The 18700-nt window shown below is 31.6% G+C and overlaps 2 protein-coding genes across 16 annotated transcripts in view; one reads left to right on the top strand and one right to left on the bottom strand.

Annotated features, from left to right (window-relative positions):
• LOC124432942 (afadin) overlaps nucleotides 1–13177 on the top strand; it is a 51364-nt gene extending 38187 nt beyond the window's left edge. For 14 of the 15 annotated variants that reach the window (XM_046982305.1, XM_046982310.1, XM_046982307.1 and 11 more), the window contains 12 exons: nucleotides 48–121; nucleotides 204–322; nucleotides 564–737; nucleotides 4242–4340; nucleotides 4842–4980; nucleotides 5076–5312; nucleotides 5429–6286; nucleotides 6373–6502; nucleotides 6568–7465; nucleotides 7554–7816; nucleotides 8769–8881; nucleotides 8984–13177. In XM_046982305.1, the coding sequence (XP_046838261.1) occupies nucleotides 48–121; nucleotides 204–322; nucleotides 564–737; nucleotides 4242–4340; nucleotides 4842–4980; nucleotides 5076–5312; nucleotides 5429–6286; nucleotides 6373–6502; nucleotides 6568–7465; nucleotides 7554–7816; nucleotides 8769–8881; nucleotides 8984–9206 (3327 nt within the window). In that variant the 3' untranslated portion in view covers nucleotides 9207–13177. The remainder of the gene's footprint in view (nucleotides 1–47; nucleotides 122–203; nucleotides 323–563; nucleotides 738–4241; nucleotides 4341–4841; nucleotides 4981–5075; nucleotides 5313–5428; nucleotides 6287–6372; nucleotides 6503–6567; nucleotides 7466–7553; nucleotides 7817–8768; nucleotides 8882–8983) is intronic. The other variant, XM_046982320.1, reaches the window with a different exon arrangement.
• Nucleotides 9625–17279, bottom strand: LOC124432943 (uncharacterized protein DDB_G0283697-like). Its single transcript, XM_046982321.1, has 4 exons — nucleotides 16982–17279; nucleotides 16707–16897; nucleotides 14122–16638; nucleotides 9625–14044 (listed from the first exon to the last, which is right to left on the bottom strand). Exons 1-4 carry the CDS (start codon nucleotides 17042–17044, stop codon nucleotides 14011–14013), a joined length of 2805 nt encoding a protein of 934 aa, XP_046838277.1. The 5' UTR covers nucleotides 17045–17279; the 3' UTR covers nucleotides 9625–14010.
• Nucleotides 17280–18700: the final 1421 nt, after the last annotated feature.

The raw sequence follows: 18700 nt of genomic DNA, 5'->3' as shown, positions 1-18700 counted from the left end.
ATATCGGATCTCTAATATGTTTTTTTTTTTTTACATCATGTTTTTAGGACGGAAGATTAGCTGCTGGTGATCAATTACTTAAAGTAGACGGACAGAGTTTAGTAGGAATAACGCAAGAAAAGTTAGTTAAAAATCATATTTAATTTCTAACATCAATATTATTTCTTTAATTTTACTTTATCCTTTATTTTATTATATATCAGAGCTGCTGAGTATCTAGTTCGTACGGGACCAACGGTGACGCTAGAAGTTGCTAAACAAGGCGCGATATATCATGGACTTGCTACTTTATTATCTCAACCGTCTCCTATAATGACGAGGGGTACGTATTTATTTAATAATCTATTGATTAACTCGAAGGTTACGGTGCGTCCAAACAACTACGTCGTACGATATCTATGATCTAATAATGTAAAAATAAACGATTAAAAATCCTTTATATATATATATATAAAATATATATAAAATATCCACCCTACAATGTAAAAAAAATCAACAATCGCTTTGCTTATTTTCTTCTCAAAAGCTTGACTAACGCTTAACTAACCTATTGTTTGGAGCAGCACATAAGGCCAGGCCAAAGTCAGAACACATAAAAAATCCCGCTAGACCTCCGGAAGTGTCCGTGCCACCATCTACGTCACACTCGATGGGCAATCTCTTGTCCGTACCATTGCAGGGTGCTACTTCTCAAGAACACTATGTTGGCTGGGACGTAGAACAATCCACATTACCAGGTGCGACAGCTTCACAACTTCCCAAAACGAACTTGTATCTTAACGAATACGAGCGTCGCTCTCTCAGTCCTTCGCCCTCTTATCCATTAACGCAGAATCCGGATCAATGGCGTAATAATTTCGTCAAGACGCGATTGACATCTGTTTATCCGGTTAGAGATGTCGCCGACAGGTTTAACGAAGAACAAATGCCACCGGGAAATTGGCATACTTTATCAACGATTCCTATTATTCAAGAATCGGAAGGAATACAATTGTCTATACCTTGTAGTATTCCAAGACAGTGTCCTCACGAAATAAAAAATAGTTTCGAGTTCCCTGATACTATTCTACCAGCAACGTGTGAACATCGAGATGAGAGTATGTCCGGGTTAACTTTTAAAGAAATTGATAATAAAGAAGATCATACGATTAAGGATCATTGGATTTGTCCTTTACACGGGGATAATTATGTGAAAAGAATCGATACGATTCCTAAGGTTTGTACGTCGTCAATTCCATTCGGTGAGAAATGTTTCGACTCTATTCCTTATATCGATCAGACTGATGACAATTATCCGGATGCTTACGAAGAATCTGAAGATAATGATGAATGTAAGAATAGAGAGGAGGAGGAGGAGGAAGAAGAAGAAGAGGAACATAGCGTTTTGTCTAGTGATGCTCGGCAAGACGAGCCAGGTAATCAAAAATCTTTTAACGATTTATTTTCTTTCTCTGCCGGATGTAAAGGTGCTCATACCCATGAATTGGGAGCACGTGTAGAAATATCTGGCATCATATCGAAAGAACAATGCACGGTTTGTCAATGTTCCTTAAACTCGAGAAAAAGTATGGAAAGTCAAACGAGCCATGCCGATGATTCTCCGAAACTCAGTTTATCGTCGAAAAAATTATCGTCTAACGAAATTGAAAGTAACAGCGATAACGACGAGGAAAATTATTCCAATGTTTTTACGGATACCACCGATCAAAACGATGAACAGGAATTAAGTACCTCCGAATTAATTTCGAAAGACGATGAAATAATAACTCCCGAATTAATTCTTGATTTGAGCGGAATGAATGACGACGCGGTTTCCAGTGACACGTCTAGCACAGGAAAATTTTGGAAATCGCCCGACGAGGTACGTTTAGGTTGCGGAAGAGTAGCTACCTTGGCTAAACATTTTTCAGCGTTAGGTGACGGCGGATTGATCAAAATGAGGTCTATGAAATTGACACGTTCCAGACAATTCGCGTCTGAACCAGACATTACGTCACCGAGAAATTCAACGACCGAAATAAGGGAATCGGCGAATTGTAAAATGTTCAAATCTGAGTCCGACTTGTGTTACGAGGACAAGAGTACGCAGGTGTCGCCTGAAAGACAATATAACGTTTATATGCATAACACCAACTTGATTACGGAAGATGGAAATAATGATGATAAAAACGTGACGATTGAAGGTAAAAAAAAAAAATTGTCATTGGAAGAGCAACGACATATAATAGAACAAATCAAAGAATTTTCTAATCTTGACAATGCCAATGCACCTTTGTGTTTACCCCAAGAAAATCAAATTGCCGATTCCTTAGAGAATTCAAAGGGATCCTGTAAATCGTTGAATAATAAATCAATAATTAGCGTTACTGAATCAAAATTGTTGGTAACATCGAAAAAATCTCGAAACTCGTCGTTGGCGTCGTCCTCGTCTAATGCAGAATCTCTAAATAACAATTTGTCTCAGAAATCAGAAACGAAACGTAAAAAACATAGTGTTTGCAAGCTAGCAAGATGTTGTTCTCTCAAAGAGTTATCATCTTCCGACGGAATGAAACACGATGGAATTAATTTGACTCCTGCTCTTAGAAAATATTTCGTTTTCCCAGCACGTTCTAATAGAGTGGTTTCAGCGCCAGATATCTCGAAGAAAGCTACCGCTATGCTCTATCTACGTTTAATAAAACATCATCACGATAATGACGGTAATTTTACGGTTCATGGTACCTTGTCGATTGGAAAGAAGGAAGAAGAAAAAAAAAAAGGATCTTTAGCAAGCTCGAATGATGGCCTAAATTCTAATTCATCTCTTTCACGATCGTCAAAATTATCATTCAGTTGGGAAAATTTGCAAAGTGAGAAAAGTGATATAAATGATAAAAAATGTCAAACGCCGTTATTAAATGGGCATCGATTGTCGAAGAGTCATCAAGAGATTCATAAAAAAAATATTACATCTCAAGATGACGATAGCCAAACGTCGAGGAAACTTATGTGTCGTAGTTGTTGTTCTATGAGCGGAAGCTCGTCTTTTAAAAAAAAAATATCAAAAGATGATTTTCGTGTAATCGGCGATACAACGACGATAGACATTGAAGGTAATTTCTATCTTGGCCGTACGTGCAAAACAAAATCTAAATCGTCACGTTCGATCGGCCATAATTCCTTTAATATCGTCGAAAAATCTAAAAGTGACCCGGACATCTCGCAATCTAAATCAACGTCTAGATCCAGAAAGGAGAAACGAGATATTCACGTATTTCCATCGTTGGAAATCGGTTCCGCTTCGCGTAAGCAGGCACAAATTACAACGTTCATAGGATTTATGTTGTCTTCCGTTTCGATACAATTATTGCACTTTTCTGTCTCCCCCCCCCCCACCCGTCCCCCCTGTTCACCGTGGTTTTACGTTGAAGACCGACAAATTGCTTTTTATGATTAATTTTTTCTTTCCTTTTTTTAATCTCTGTGATCGATTGCTAATAATACACCAAATTCGAATAACTTATTCTCTTTCTTCCATCGTTTTTTTTTGTTTTCTTCTTTTTATATATTTATATATTTTTATTAATATTTAATTATTTTAGGTTTTATGATAATGAATTTATTTTGATTAATATTATTCGTCGTTCAGCAACAATAAAATGCGTTCGCTTTTCATAATGCATCTGCATTCTGTCGTGTATATTGCATAATGCAACATGCATCGTACATTCTAAAGACACTTGCATGAAAATCAAAGAAATTAGAATCTCTTGTTCTCACTATTTAGGATTAGTTCTATAATTATCATCGTTTGAGTCTGTTGTTATGCTATGGAACATGCTCTTCTGAATCAAATCGTTTATACAAAGTGCTTTTATCTAAAAACCATTTTCCATTTACTAACGAGTCATACATAAATACATACATGTATGTATATATGTATATATATATATGTATATATATATATATATATTTATATGCTCACATGTATATGTGAACATGTTTTGTGATATGAAGCATGTCATACTTATTTCATTATATAAATAATAATATTTATCAAATGGTACAGTATGATATGTAACAATAAGTATAAACATAATGATACAATTAAATAAAAACAAAAATATGTTTTATAGTCGCATGTATAATATAGATGCATGTAAATTTATATTATTACATCATGTGCCACGAGCAAAATGTGCTATGCTATTGTGTTAATTCGTAATAATGTTTTGTTTGTGCATCTTGTGCTATCGCAGGGCCTCGCCGCATGAGCGAACGTGATCTTTCATCTAGACTTGGACGTGAAACGATTCCCCAACAAATTCATAGCAGCAAGTCCGTCCCAGCTTTGCACAGTAAGTAATCCCTGATATGGTTCTACAAAAAGTTTGGCATAAAATTTCTTTTAAAAATTATTCGAAATTATATTAAAAGAAAAGACGATTGTGTAATTCAATGTTCGATTATTTAAAATTTAATCAAAAAGCGTGATGTTTGGAAAGATCCTATCGATTACCTTTACTTGTTTGGAAATCTCTTTTACTCGGTCTAAACTATTAGTGCTTTTTGTTCTTTTGTGATAGAACCAACTCAGGATAGTGTGTGTATTGATCATTTGCATAATCGCTCTGAGTCATAACATTTGGCTTTTATCTCTCTACACTATTTCATATTGCGCTTATCACATTTACATGTTAAAAAAGCATCGGACAACATAGAGACAAGTGTTATCAATCATTTGTATTAATTTAAACGAACATAAAAAGATTCGAACGGGTTGTAATCTAATACGAATGCAACTTTTCACTTGTTGATACATTTTTATTCTGAGATTAATTCGAAAGAATGTGATATAGATATGGGGGCCGAAGGGAAACAACAACATGAAATCTTCAATCCGGGTTATAGTAGAGCATCATCGAGTAATAGCGTTACACCACCGGTTCAACCATCTCCGATGCCTGCTATGAACGGAGCTTCATGCCTACGCTCTAGGTAAAATGATCATCATAAATTTCTTTCTGATACGTTTGTCGGCATAATATATACGTAAAATTGTCATTGGGTTTTTTTTTTTTTTTTTTTTTTAGATCGAGCCATAATTTGCACGATCCAACGAGAATTGGGGCATTACCTCCGACTGGTTTGGTTAGCAGGCAACAATCCTCGCCAAACTTAAATCCAAATCAACCTCATGGATCTTTCCAAAATAGTTTACAAAATAACGAAGCCGAAAGATTCTATCAAAACTTGAGCGTTTATAGAAATCAAGATTCTACAGGGAAACAACAGCAGCCAAGTTTATCGCAGCAACACATGGAGGAGAGGTATAAATTCCAATAACATTTCTGGCCTGGCTTCTGAATAAATAATTAATCCATTGAATGAGACGAATCCCTCGTAATCTCGTCAAAATTCGATCCTACATATCAGTTTATTTTAGGAATACGTTACACACGCAACGAAGCTCTAGAGGATCACAAAATTCTTTGAATCGGCCTCCTGCGCAAGAATTGAATCAGGGAAGAGATAGACCGATATCTGCTCATATTCCTCAAACCCAACAACAAGGTTATTCCGGTAACCAAATGCAACATCAAAACGTGGTTCCGCCTAGATCACAATCCTCGCGAGATATAATACGTCAGGAAGCTAAGCTTCAAGAAATGCAGGAAGAAGTTAGAAGACGTGAATTACGCGGTGGTGCACCGATGATCAATCAATATAGACCAAATACATATAGTATGAGACCGGCAAATGCTAATCAAACGGCTGGTATTGTACCTGCCCGTGCTCTCGTTTCAAGACCATTGGGTTCTACACCTAATTTAGCAACAACGTCAGCAACGAGACAACAAATGGGACCAACGTATGGTCATCCTGATGCTGCTTATTCCCAGTATGGTCAATGTAACAAACATCCGACTGCTGGTATGAGTCAGTATGGGCTAACATCCAAAGGAAAGGCAGAACCAACTCGTCATATACCAACTATTGAATCTGGAAAGGAATCTCTCGCGGTTCAAGATTCTACTAGATCGCATTATGACCATAATCGTCAATATATGACTTCTCAGAATGGATCACATTATACTCATGTACCACCTGATCTACGAAATGATCAGTATTCAAATGACAATACTACTATAATTCAAGATAACGTCGAAGGAAATTCTTTTAATACCGCTGAAGTACCACCAGCAAGACCTGCTCTTCCTGAAGATGGGTATAGGGAAAGTCCACCACCTCCACCACCTAATACATTAACTCATCCATTGTATAATAATCAAGCAGATTCTAGGTATTTTACCATTTAATTTTATTTATTTAGCTGATGTAAAGCAAACCTTATTTAAAAATTATATATAATAATATTCGATTGTTTAGGTATACCGCAAGTATGCAAGACCCACCAAGAGGTGGTTATTATCCGGCAAGTGGAACAGGGACAATGCAACAACCTCGACAATATCAATATAGTGCTAGTAATCCTTGGCAACGTGAAGAACGTGAAAAGGTATTTTAAAGAATTTTATATAAAAAAAAACGGTATCACATGGTTATCCGATTAAATTATTATAGGAACAAGCTCGAAGAAGAGAAGCAGCTAGACAATGGCGCGATCAGCAAATTGCGGAGTTAAGTGCTTTACCTCACCGAACTCCTCAACAAGATGAACAGCTACGTGCTCTTCAATTGGAACGAGATTTCCAAAAAAGAGCAGAAGAAGCTGCCAATCAACAGGATGACGACGACGAGTGTAATGACATTGATACTGAAAGTATACCACAGCCTCAAGGTTTATTGAGTGTAGCTAATTCTCAAGAAAGAACGAACACAGCAAGTCAGCAACATACGTTGTCGAGGGCAAACGTAAATAATCAATCGATAAGAGGTACACCGCCTACATCGCAAACTGTTAATAGTCCACTCTCTCCAAATGCTGCTGGAAATTCGTGCCTAGTACAAAATGATAATTCCGGTTTAATGTATTTACAACAACAACAACAACAACCACCACCACAACAGCAGCAACAACAACCACCACCACAACAGCAGCAACAACAACAACAACCACCACAACAACAACAATCACAACAGCATACTAATCAATCTCAAAGTAATACAGTACAGTTACCTAGCTCGTCAAATTATAGTTCGTCCTTGTCTCATATTGGTAATATTCAAAAAACATATACAACTCAAAATAATGAAGAAAGAGAAACACAACAGCGTCGAATAGAAGAAATCAGAAGGAAAGAATTCGACGAGAATCAAAGACAAAGAGAAGAAGAAAATAGGCATCAACAACAACACCAGCAGCAACAACAACAGCAACAGCAACAACAACAACAACATATTCAGCAATTATACAAACAACAACAACAACATATGCAACATTATAGGAATCAACAAGCATTGCATCCAAATATGCTAAGATTAGATAATTTAGTTATCAATGGGCCTAACACGTCGCCGTGTAAGTAAAATGTACACACCCACACACACGATTTATTTTTATCTGCTTTGACTAAACAAGAAATTTGATTATTTTTTTTTGTATTTAGCTTTGCAAAATGGAAATACCGATGCACCTCCACCACCAGAACGTGGATCTAGTTACGCAGTGATGTCTCAACAAAGTGCACTTAGGTCGAACAGTTCGACCTCTTCAAATATTGCCTTAACACCTCTAACATCTTCGACGATTAAGAGGGTTTCTTTTCACGATCCAAACGCAAACAATGAAACAACACCACGCAATGTCATATCTGGAAATTTAAATACTTCGTCCTCGATGGGCATGGTCACTATTAGAGAAGATCCTAATGTAAGATCTCTTATTTTCTAAATTAATCAAAGATAAGTTCGCATATATATTTATAAAAACATATTACGCGAGTTTGATGTCGTTTTTAAAAATCGTATCAATAAAACAAAGAATATTGTAGATTCGTTTTTACAAAGGATATAAAAGTTACAGAACACATAGGTGTGAACAAATTTGCAAACAATCGATCTCACTTTGATTTGATTTTTGGCACTCAAAATATGGCTTATGCACCAAACGAGAGCAAAAAAAAGAAAAAAAAAAAAAAAAAAAAAAAAAAGCACATATTTAAATAATATTATGACACGTAAAAATACACGTATTGTGGACATGAATTAATTGATTAAAGCTTTGGCAATATACACAAGAATTATTGTAACTTATATATATATATATATAGATCCTGCTTAACGTCTAAAAATTATTATACACGATATAACGTAAGATATATTTATTCATTAAATATGCATATATATTCTCTCGTAATGCAACCCCATTGGCAGATGTCAACGTAAGGTATACATACATATATAACACTATTACGCTGTGATTTGCCATAAAAATTACATATATATATATATACATATATCGTTCGCAGTTTTGCATGGAATACACTTTTCAAATTATATACCAGTAATACATTCGCGCAATCATCATTTTGTAAGTTAACGCTTTTAATATATTTCAACTCATTGTAAATTTATCTATCTATATATTCAATGTTATACATCTCATTCGCTGCTATTTTACATGTATGTGCTAAAATTTTTCATGTTTGCAATATAGCTTATTGATGATACAAAATTTTGCGCATTTGCCAAGTAATATTTGTATATGCATTGTTAATGTTTGATGATGTAACAAGAAATATTTTATCTATTTAAAGTTATAATTTATATATGTGTATATATATATATATATATATGTATCTCTTTTTCTATTTTGTTCTCAGAATTTTATCAATGATGCTGAAAATCTATTAGCGTCTCCAAAATCTCCGGAAGGTCCTGGCGTTCCGTTTGTTAGCGCCACACCTGGTGTTATTGGTGCACAAGAAGTATACAAGTTAGTTTTGCAAACATTCAATTTTGTCGTACTTTACAAAAAATATATCGATTTTAAACATTCAATGTTTTTTCTTTTTTTTTTCTTTTTTTTTTTTTATAGAGATCCACGACAGAAACGTCTCGCTGAAAAACAAAAACAACAAAATTTGCAAATGGGCGCGGTACCCGAGAAGCTAAGTTTCAAAGAGAAAATGAAAATGTTTGCCATGGAAACAGGAGAGGATGGTACGCCACGAGACAAAGTGAAAATATCACGAGCCCAACGTGAAATTGATAACATCGGTGGCCCTCTTAGTCCTAATAACAATACCACGAAAGGCTAAGTGTAACGCAATTTCGTCCTATATATTCTTATAAATTATTTACGAAAATGTATACTACATAATTTGTAGTTATGATCAAGTTTCATTTCTTGATCATGAATCATCAACTAACAGAAGAGCCATTCTATATATCTCTTTATAAAGCTTATATATATACTTATTAAAAAAAAAAAAAAAAAAAAAAAAAAAAAAAAAACGAGGGAACATAGAAAAAAAGAAACAATAGTTTCATCTCGACATTTTAAGGGATGCCTTAATTCTAAAAAAAAGATTATATCATAATATCGTTATCGTATTTTTCGTCTCTGATAGACGTATATATATAAAATTCTTAAATATTCAATGATTTAAGAGTTTAAAAGAAAACAAATGATTGAAATTATACAGAGTGTTAGTCAAAAGTTCTTGGGTGATTATGAAAATCGATTTTTTTTTCGACAATTTTTTTAACGATATTTTTTTCTTTTTTTTTTTTTTTTTTCATATTATAAAACTACGAACATAGCTTTTAAAATGATACAAATCTAAATTGCAAGCCAACAAAAAATCTCAACAAAGGATAATTAGTTTTTAAAATCACTTAGAAACTTTCAACTCTACCCTGTATATACATATTTGAGATAGAAATTGATTACTTTATGAAATATATAATTATCGGGATCAAGTTTTGAATGAAAATAATATAATATTATCCATGTTGATCGTCGAAAGAGAATAATAGAATTTGGCAGCCATATTTTAAAGTCTTGAAATTATACGTCGACGATAATATCCTACATTTGTTAATGCCGTCTCTTCGGTGGACCAACTTAATTCTAATATTTTATGATGATGTAGTATTTAAGGTGTAGCTTTTGAAAATATATACGGGAAAAACAAAAGAAAGAAAGAAAGAAAGAAAAAACTCATTAAAGAGTAAAATTCTTGGTCGGTGACATTTCAATGAACCAATCAGAATGTACCTCACACGATTGTACATAGGCTGAACATAGCCGTCCGTTGCTTCTATTGTTTGATATTTATATTTATATACATTTGTATGTTTGTTGTGTGCGTGTATGTATGTGTGCGTATGTGTGCGTGCGTGCCTGCATAAAAAAATAACGCGAAATATCAACTACATCATATTATATTTCTTCTTCTTTTTTTCTTTTTCATTAAACTACAGCATAGCAATTTTAATGTGTGAGTACTGTACAAAATACACAAAGAAAAGCGCGCGTACATAGCTTTAATAAAGCAAATTATATAGGTAGTCGTAATAATACTCCATATAAGAACCGAATATGCTTGTACAATATATATATATATATATATATATATATATATATATATATATATATATATATATATATATATAAATATATTTATAAGAGCTTATGAGATCGTAAAGAAAACAGAAAAAACGAGATAAATGTTACGAAATTGTTCATGCGTTAGAGGGGTCGTTCACCTAATTCTTAGGTGATGGCAAGCAAAATACGCATAGATGGTTTTTAAATATATTGTACAAGAGAGTTACAGAACAATATTAAAATATCTGAATAATAATCAATAGAAATGTGAATTATATTGTCTAAAATGTAGAAATTTATATAAAAAAAAAAAAAAAAAAATTGCAAGTAACTCATATATTATATATATATATATATACACACACACACACACACACACATATCTGTGTACAGGCATCAAAAGTTCTTAAAAGATTTTGAAGAAATCGTATAGCTTATTATTGTAGAGAATTACAATACAATAATCTTTATAATGTGAAAAGACAGTGTGTGTACGGTTATTCAACATATCTGTGAACATTCATAAAGTTTATTAATTTTCAAACAAATATTATTTCATTATTTTTATAAATTAACCATTGTTTTATTAATTTTATTTATATATTCATTATATATAAACGAATGTATATTTGATTTGAGTAGAGATTTATGTACCGAAAGGAATGTAAAAATGACTTTAATTATTGCATTATATAAAAATAACGTAAAATTATTTACGTTTCATTTTGAATGTCCACAGAATTGAGAGAGATTATCGATTCACTACTGTAACGAAATATAAGTATCGTGGAAGAGTCACTTTTTAATAAAAAGTTTCCTGCAAACTTTAGTTTGATAAATCTTACAAAACAAAACACATAGCAATATTAGTAGTTAAAAGAAAGAGAGAAAAAAAAACGCGTTAATAATGACTGTTAATCTGGCAAGCAACGACCGGTCGAGTCGAACATACATACTTGCTAGTATATAATATTCCTTGTATTTGAACAATTGTTTCTCAAAATATGAATTCACGTAATTACGTATGACGTTGTATTTGTCTAGGTATATATATGCTATGTATTCTTGTACCTTTGAAATCTTTAAAGAGAACATACAAAATCAACGCTCTCTTGTTCTGATATATTCAAATATATATTATTAATGATAACATTATAAAAATGTTCCTATGAAATATGTATGTATATATACATATATATATATATATATATATATATATATATATATATATACACATATGTTTTTAGGACAGAACAGAAAAAGGTACTTATATAAGTGTATGTTGAAAAAAAAAATATATGACTCTATGAAAATATTCTTTGAACAAGACTTTAAAAGAAATATTCAACGAAATATATAATTCATAAATCTAATCGATTACAACGATCGTGTTAAAGTTTTGAAAAGTAATTATTGTTCTATTGCAATTAATGCAGAATATATCGTTTGCAGTTCTCACAAAGATGGATACGACTCTTCCGGCGTTTATTTAAGTTTGCAAAAAGTATTTTTTTATGTTTATTATTATTATTATTATTATTATTATTATTATTATTATTATTATTATTATTATTATTATTATTATTATTATTATTATTATTTTCTTTTTAGTACATTTTTAGACTTTTAGAAACTGACCGTGATATGTCGTGCAGCTCATTAAGAAATTTTCGTTAAGAAGGCAATCGAATCTATGTAATTTTATGCGTTAAGATTGTTCGATTGTAACATCAAGAAAAATAATTAAATGTGTTTGTTTAGGATCTAGGTTTTGGCCCGTATTCCGAGCGTTTAATGTAGAAACGATATGAAATATTTTTGGAAAATAAACAAATGCTTTAGAACTGAGGAATTTGTTAGAACGCTTCGAATACGGACCTTCAGCTCTTTATACAGCCATATATCGTTAAGAGATAGTGATATATGTTCATTCTCGATCCTGTATTGCCCATGTGTCCTTAAATAATATACAAGTATATAATTAGTAGAATGATTTTTTACCTATATAAATAGTTCACATACATTTGGTTTAAACTTTAGGCCAATGAGAAAGAGAGAGAGAGAGAGAGAGAGAGAGAGAGAGAGAAAAGAAAAGAAAAGAACTACGTTTATTTAGTTTAACACAGCGATTAAAGTCGATGCAACGATTATCACTGTTAATTTTCATTTCAAAATTTTTCTTTTTTATATTCAACTTTTTATTCGAAATAATTCTATTAAAATAAATGGGCAATGTTTATTGACAAGTGTTTTTAGGCTGGGCAACTTGTTATTTACTACGTATGATTCGCAAAAAGTGAAATTTTACAAGATTATAAAAGAAATATATTCAAGTTGTGCAACTATTTAACGAATAAAAGAAACAAATTCCCTCCTTCGCGTGCGTATAAGTAGATATATGCATGTATAAATAGTATTTGCACTTTGTATTTTGTAATAACATTTTAATTATTCAATTGCAGTGGAGTCGTAGCGTTTGATCTAATTATATATCGAGTTACGGTCACACACAACGATAATTAATAAACGTTTAACTAGCGTTATTACATTTTACCTACGTTAATGATTGCACCTTTAGAAAACGGACTATATTTTTTAATTACTGTATTATGTCAATATATTACAGAGATGATATACTATCATTGACGAAGAAATAAACGTCATATCTGCAGGCAATATGTTTATGGATTTACTTTTTTTCTTTTTCACGAATTCCCTTTTCTCCTCCTCTTTTTTTTCATTTCTTTTTTTTTTTTTATATAATGTAAAATAATTAACATAAAAAAGAGAAAAGAAATAGACTCATAAGAACTTAGATTAGAGCTATTCATTACCCCTACTTTTATAATAATTTATACCGACAATGAAACCAGGCATATTTCTTAATCGAGATTTTGATGAATGAGGTTTCGTTAAAAAAAAAAAAAAATCATGTTATAAAATGATATTTCTTCGTGAATAATTTATGTATAGATGAAAAGATTTTTTAAAAATTCGTTAAAGCGAGGCCCTTAGAAACTAATGGTAAAGTACAAATCTATCTTACCAACGGTTCAAAATAGATCCCTATTTTACCAACAGTATAGATACTGTATAGTATAGATACTGTTGGTAAAATAGAGATCTATTTTGACTATCGATGGTTAGATAATAATTTTATATCAGACGATATGATCGAATTTTTGTAGATAGTAAAAATAATGATACATCTGATAAAAACAAGAAACAAATTATATTGCAAATTGTATTTCTTTGAAAATAGATGAATTAAAATTATTTCTTTATTGTACAAATTTTTCTTACGAATGTGAATATGCTACGATGAAAGTGGTGAAAATCTTTAATCATAAACTGTTCATATTCTTTTTTTTTTTTTTTTTTTTTTTGTAAAGAAAATAAAATTTTTTCATAAATTTGACCAAGTCATTTTCTCGTTCAAGTCTTCATCTTTAAAATAAGACTTTGTTTATCAAAATCTTCCAAGAATTATAGTTAGGCTCACTTTTGGCTTAAGTCATTATAAAATCATTGATAATGAAGAGCCTTAAGATAAAAAAGTAATAGATCGTGTAATTTAAAAACAAATTATAATATAATGTTTTGTATTTTATTATACTTACAAGACATCTTTATAAGAACGAGATACTTTACATGCTCGTAGTTTCAAATTACTTTCATCGCTGTTCTTTACATCAACATCTAAATTAATATTATTAGGATTTATTACAACAGTCATAGATGCATTATTATCAGTTAATTGTACATGCTTTCTACGTCGAGCAAAAATAATGACTTTAGAATGTTCAGACTCTGATCCTTCTTTTTTATTATTTTTTGATGCTTTAACCTTAACAATCTCATTTTCACTATTATCTTCTTCATTTCCTTGGAGATCTTGCATCGTAGCTGCAACTTCTTGATGAACTTTTACTAATGGCTCCTGTTGATCATTTAATATAGGAACTTGATTATCATAGTTGTTATCTGACATATTATATTTATCTGTTGATATATCATTTTCTGTTTTGTGTTTCTCAATAAAAAAAGCATTATCTTTAACTATATCTACATTGGAAGTATTAGAAATACTTTCTTCTTCTATTTCATCATTATATTTACAAATAATATTACTTTCTTGTCTAATTGTTTCAACAGAAATTTCTTTAATGGTTCTTGATATATCCTCAGGAAAGTTTTGCATATCGCAAGTGCTATCGGCTTCTTTAGAAGCCTTCTCTAATTGTACAATTTCTTTATCACACTTTTCTTCATTGATAATATCATTTTTATCAATATCATTGTCAATACATATTAAAAGTGGTATAATATTGTTTGTAGATGTTACCATACAATCCTGTTTATTTTCAACCAAAGGAATATATTTTTCTTCTGAAGTAGTTGTTATAGCTACAATAATATCTTTATCTTTCTCAACTTGATCAATTTTTTTTTTTTTATATTCTATATGTTTACTATTTGTTTTCTTTAAACATATACGCGTATCCACTTCGTTAGAAAATTTTGATCCATTTTCAAATTGATCAAGAGAATCTTTATGAGTTTCTACATTAGAAATATCTTTTATTTCTTTTGTTTCATTATTTAGATTAGATTTAATGGGAGATACAATTTCGCCATCCTCTAAAATTTCATCGATAGTATTTGTTTTAATTGATTTGTCTGAAATATCATTTTTTTTTTTTGACAGAGATATAGCTTTCGATTCGTTTATTTCACTTTTCTTTTTCGAAAAAACATTTTCACGTTCTTCCGAATTCTTATCATGCCTTGTAGATTTTAAATATCTCCTATCATAAATTTTATGATTTGTTCTTTCTCTACTCCTACTTCTTTCATGTGATACAGATCTAGAGACATGTGAAATTGAATATTTGCTCCCTTTATTTATTGATAAATTAAAATCTGTAGTACCATACTTTTCAGTAGATCTATTTTTATCTTTATTGCGTAAATCATAAGATCTTCTATCGGAGGATATTAAAGTATCTTCCTCTTTATCTTGAGAATTTCGTCTTTTGTCAAATCTATCTCTGTAATTTCTGTATCGATCATCGTGATATTTATGCTTTCTATCAAAATATTTTGGAAGAGGTGACCTACTCCGTGTATGATTATATCTATTCTTTTCATAATATAGAATACTTTCTTTGGAATAATTATTGTAATCATTGTTGAATTTTCTATAATATTCCTTTTCCTTTCTTCTGTACGCGGTACTATTTGATTTTGTACCTTTATCATATTTGTTATCATTCCAAGCATTTCTTTCAATATAAGAATTACTATTTTCTTCACAATTTAATTTGTCTGTTTTTGTACTAGATATAATACCATGATCATATTCATTAAATGCATCTTCTACAGGAAGACTATTTTTATCTGGACACAAATTTTGTTCTATATCTAATTTTCGTCGTTTGCTAAAGTGTGTTTCAACATTATCCAACCTTTTCTTAGAAACTTTAACATTTAATGCTGGCCTTTGTTGATTTGTCATAGAAACATCATTGTGTTTTGGAATATTAGTATTATCAATAAAATCACGTACAGCTTCTTTACTCTTCAAACTCGTATCATCAACATTTAAATTTAATATACTACAGTAAGAATGATTTTCTTTGTCATCGATATTAATTTTGGTATTTTTATCGTGTTTATCTTCCGATAATAAATTTGTCTTATCCTCTTCTTCCAATAATTTCCGTTTCTGTTCTGCTTCTTCTTCCATTATCCTTTTACGCAAACGTTCGGTAAAAACAGTAGTACTACCCATATAAGGTACTTGTAACTTTTTAGATTGATACCTTGTATTGCAAAATTGATCACTATAACTTTCATAATCTGACACAACTTGATCTTCATCAGGATGATTACAATTAATAGTACTAGAGTTCTGAAAATTCATATCAGAAGAACTACTAGCAACTGAATTATATTTATCGTTATTTGAATTTAAATTTTGTAAATTAGACACCGAAGTTCTTTCACTCTCAGCATATTGTTGTACATGACTATATTCATGTAGATTTTGTACAGGTAACTGTTGCATTGGTTTGTCATTAATATCTTTTACGTTTCTATTGAAGTGGCCACGTCTAAATGACATATTGTCTACTCTAAAAGGCAATATATTAAAGTTAATAAAAATATAGATTAAAATATATTTACAAAAAAAAATACTTACTGCTTTCTAAGTTCATCTATCATCTTGTCTTTTCGCGTAATTTCGGCCTTGGCTGTTTTAAGTAAAGAAGATAAGTTAACCTCTAAGGTTTCATTAATCTTTTGAAGATTTTCTAATTTTTCCTTAAGCTCGTTAACTTCTTTCTTTAATTCCTCGCATTCATTCGAAAGGGCTTCATTATTTTTAGAAGGCTAATATAATATAACAGGAATATTTTAATATTTATAGAAATAAAAAATATATTATAATAATATTTGTATTAAAAAATTCCTTACATTCTCATCATCCTTTATATCGTAATTGGACAAGTCCTCATAGATATCAAAATCATTATCCATTTTTTCTTTCTATATTTGATATCTTGTTACAGATTTGATATTTAATATCATTTAAATAGTAATAATACGATAATTATAACGAAACATTTTTCCCACCAAAAAAAGAGAAATTAAAAGATTCCAGATAGGGTAACAGCTGATTTTGTGGCGATCACCTTCGTGAAATTGCCGCTAGGCGTCGCAACATCGACAATGTTTCTCGCAATTACTCAAACATAGTGCGATGACAATATATACAAGTTCTGAAATATACTTCAATACGTCTAGGGCAGGGTCCGTTTGTTAGCCTTACTGATGAGTCCTCATCAAACGGACCTGGGACGAAACGTGTTTGTTTGTTGGGGTTTGTGTTTGGTGTTAGTTTACAACCATTGTTAATTAAATAAAATCAGAGATTATTATTAACAACAACGCCGCGCGGTTTTTAAAAAGTCCATCGCCATTCTGTCAATTAAACGAGTTTTTTCAAAGGGGTTCTTTTTCATGGGAATTAAAACTTATTAATATCCTTCTCTCTCTGCCGCGCCTTGTCCCCTCTCTCTCTGTGTTATCTTAAATGGAGATGTTCCGTGTGTGTTGTGTATGTTGTTTGTAAAAATCGTTACAAAACGATGATATAGAGATTATGATGATATCTTGTAGAAGTTTGTTGCCTTTAGCCGCCAGGGTAAACAAAATTTCCTCCGGCCCTCGCCCGCGCCGCTGTCCTGCCCCCGCGCCATGAGTTGGTGGGATCGCGATCATAGACCGCCGCAGTTCCTCCTCCTGCCTTGTCGGGCCTGTGTTACTTCTCGATCCCAGCGCCAGCGAAGTTTGGTCGAAGAGGACAAGTTTATATATATTGTCATAATGCTCTCCAGAAGTTGTGCCCCTATATAAAAATAAAATCCACACACATCTCCTCCCAAGCCTCTCTCGAACTTTCAGAGTGTGCTTTTTCCTTCTACAGCAAAGTAAGAGAGAGAGTGGTGAGAGAGTGAGAAGAGAAAAAAAAAATCTTTCCCTTCCCCCTTGTCTCTCTCTGTGCCCCAACTATTCATTCACTCGTCCCCCACACACACATATTCACCATGATATCGTGTCTAGGGCAGGGTTCCCCGCTCTATTAGCCCTACTGACGAGTCCTTGAGCGGGTGGACCCGGGACGAAACACCACCATTCTTTTTTTTTTTTTTGTTTTTAGCATAATTTTTTAATCTTCACTAGATACGATATCGATATGCACATTTGTTTCATGATAAAAGTGTCCTCATAAAGTTAATTGAAAGACAGAATATTTTGTATTTTTCACAAAGCCAACTAAAATCAAGATTAAAATTTTTAAATATTGAAATTTTATATTAATAGTATATTAAATTTCGCGCACGTTATCATCTTTTTAATTTTTAATCGAATGTATTATTGTTTTAATATTAATTTATTCTATTCCATGTACATTAAAGATTGTTTAAATAGTTAGTAATATTATCGAAAGTATTAATTTATAAGTTCTCTTAAGTTTAAAAAGATTAGAGTTTCGATATGTACTCGTTGGAATGCAAAAGAAAACTAACTCAATAATTTTCAAAATTAATAAAAACACGTATATTGCACATGGCCAAATTTCTCACGTATTACCAATTTTTATGATATTGAATACATTTTATTATTTTTGTT

The sequence above is a fragment of the Vespa crabro genome, chromosome 2 (genome assembly GCF_910589235.1).
Source record: "Vespa crabro chromosome 2, iyVesCrab1.2, whole genome shotgun sequence".
Classification (NCBI taxonomy): Eukaryota; Metazoa; Arthropoda; class Insecta; order Hymenoptera; family Vespidae; genus Vespa; species Vespa crabro.
The sequence above is the reverse complement of the archived record's forward strand: the minus strand, read 5'-3'. Positions and strand labels throughout refer to the sequence as shown.

Bases quoted from the DNA above. Each gene is read 5' to 3' on its own strand.
- LOC124432943 (XM_046982321.1), bottom strand. From the start codon at position 17,044: ATGGATAATGATTTTGATATCTATGAGGACTTGTCCAATTACGATATA. The intron at 16,639-16,706 runs GTAAGTATTTTT...ATTGCCTTTTAG, and splicing joins ATAGATGAACTTAGAAAGCA to AGTAGACAATATGTCATTTA. The intron at 14,045-14,121 runs GTAAGTATAATA...TTTTATCTTAAG, and splicing joins CGTTCTTATAAAGATGTCTT to GCTCTTCATTATCAATGATT.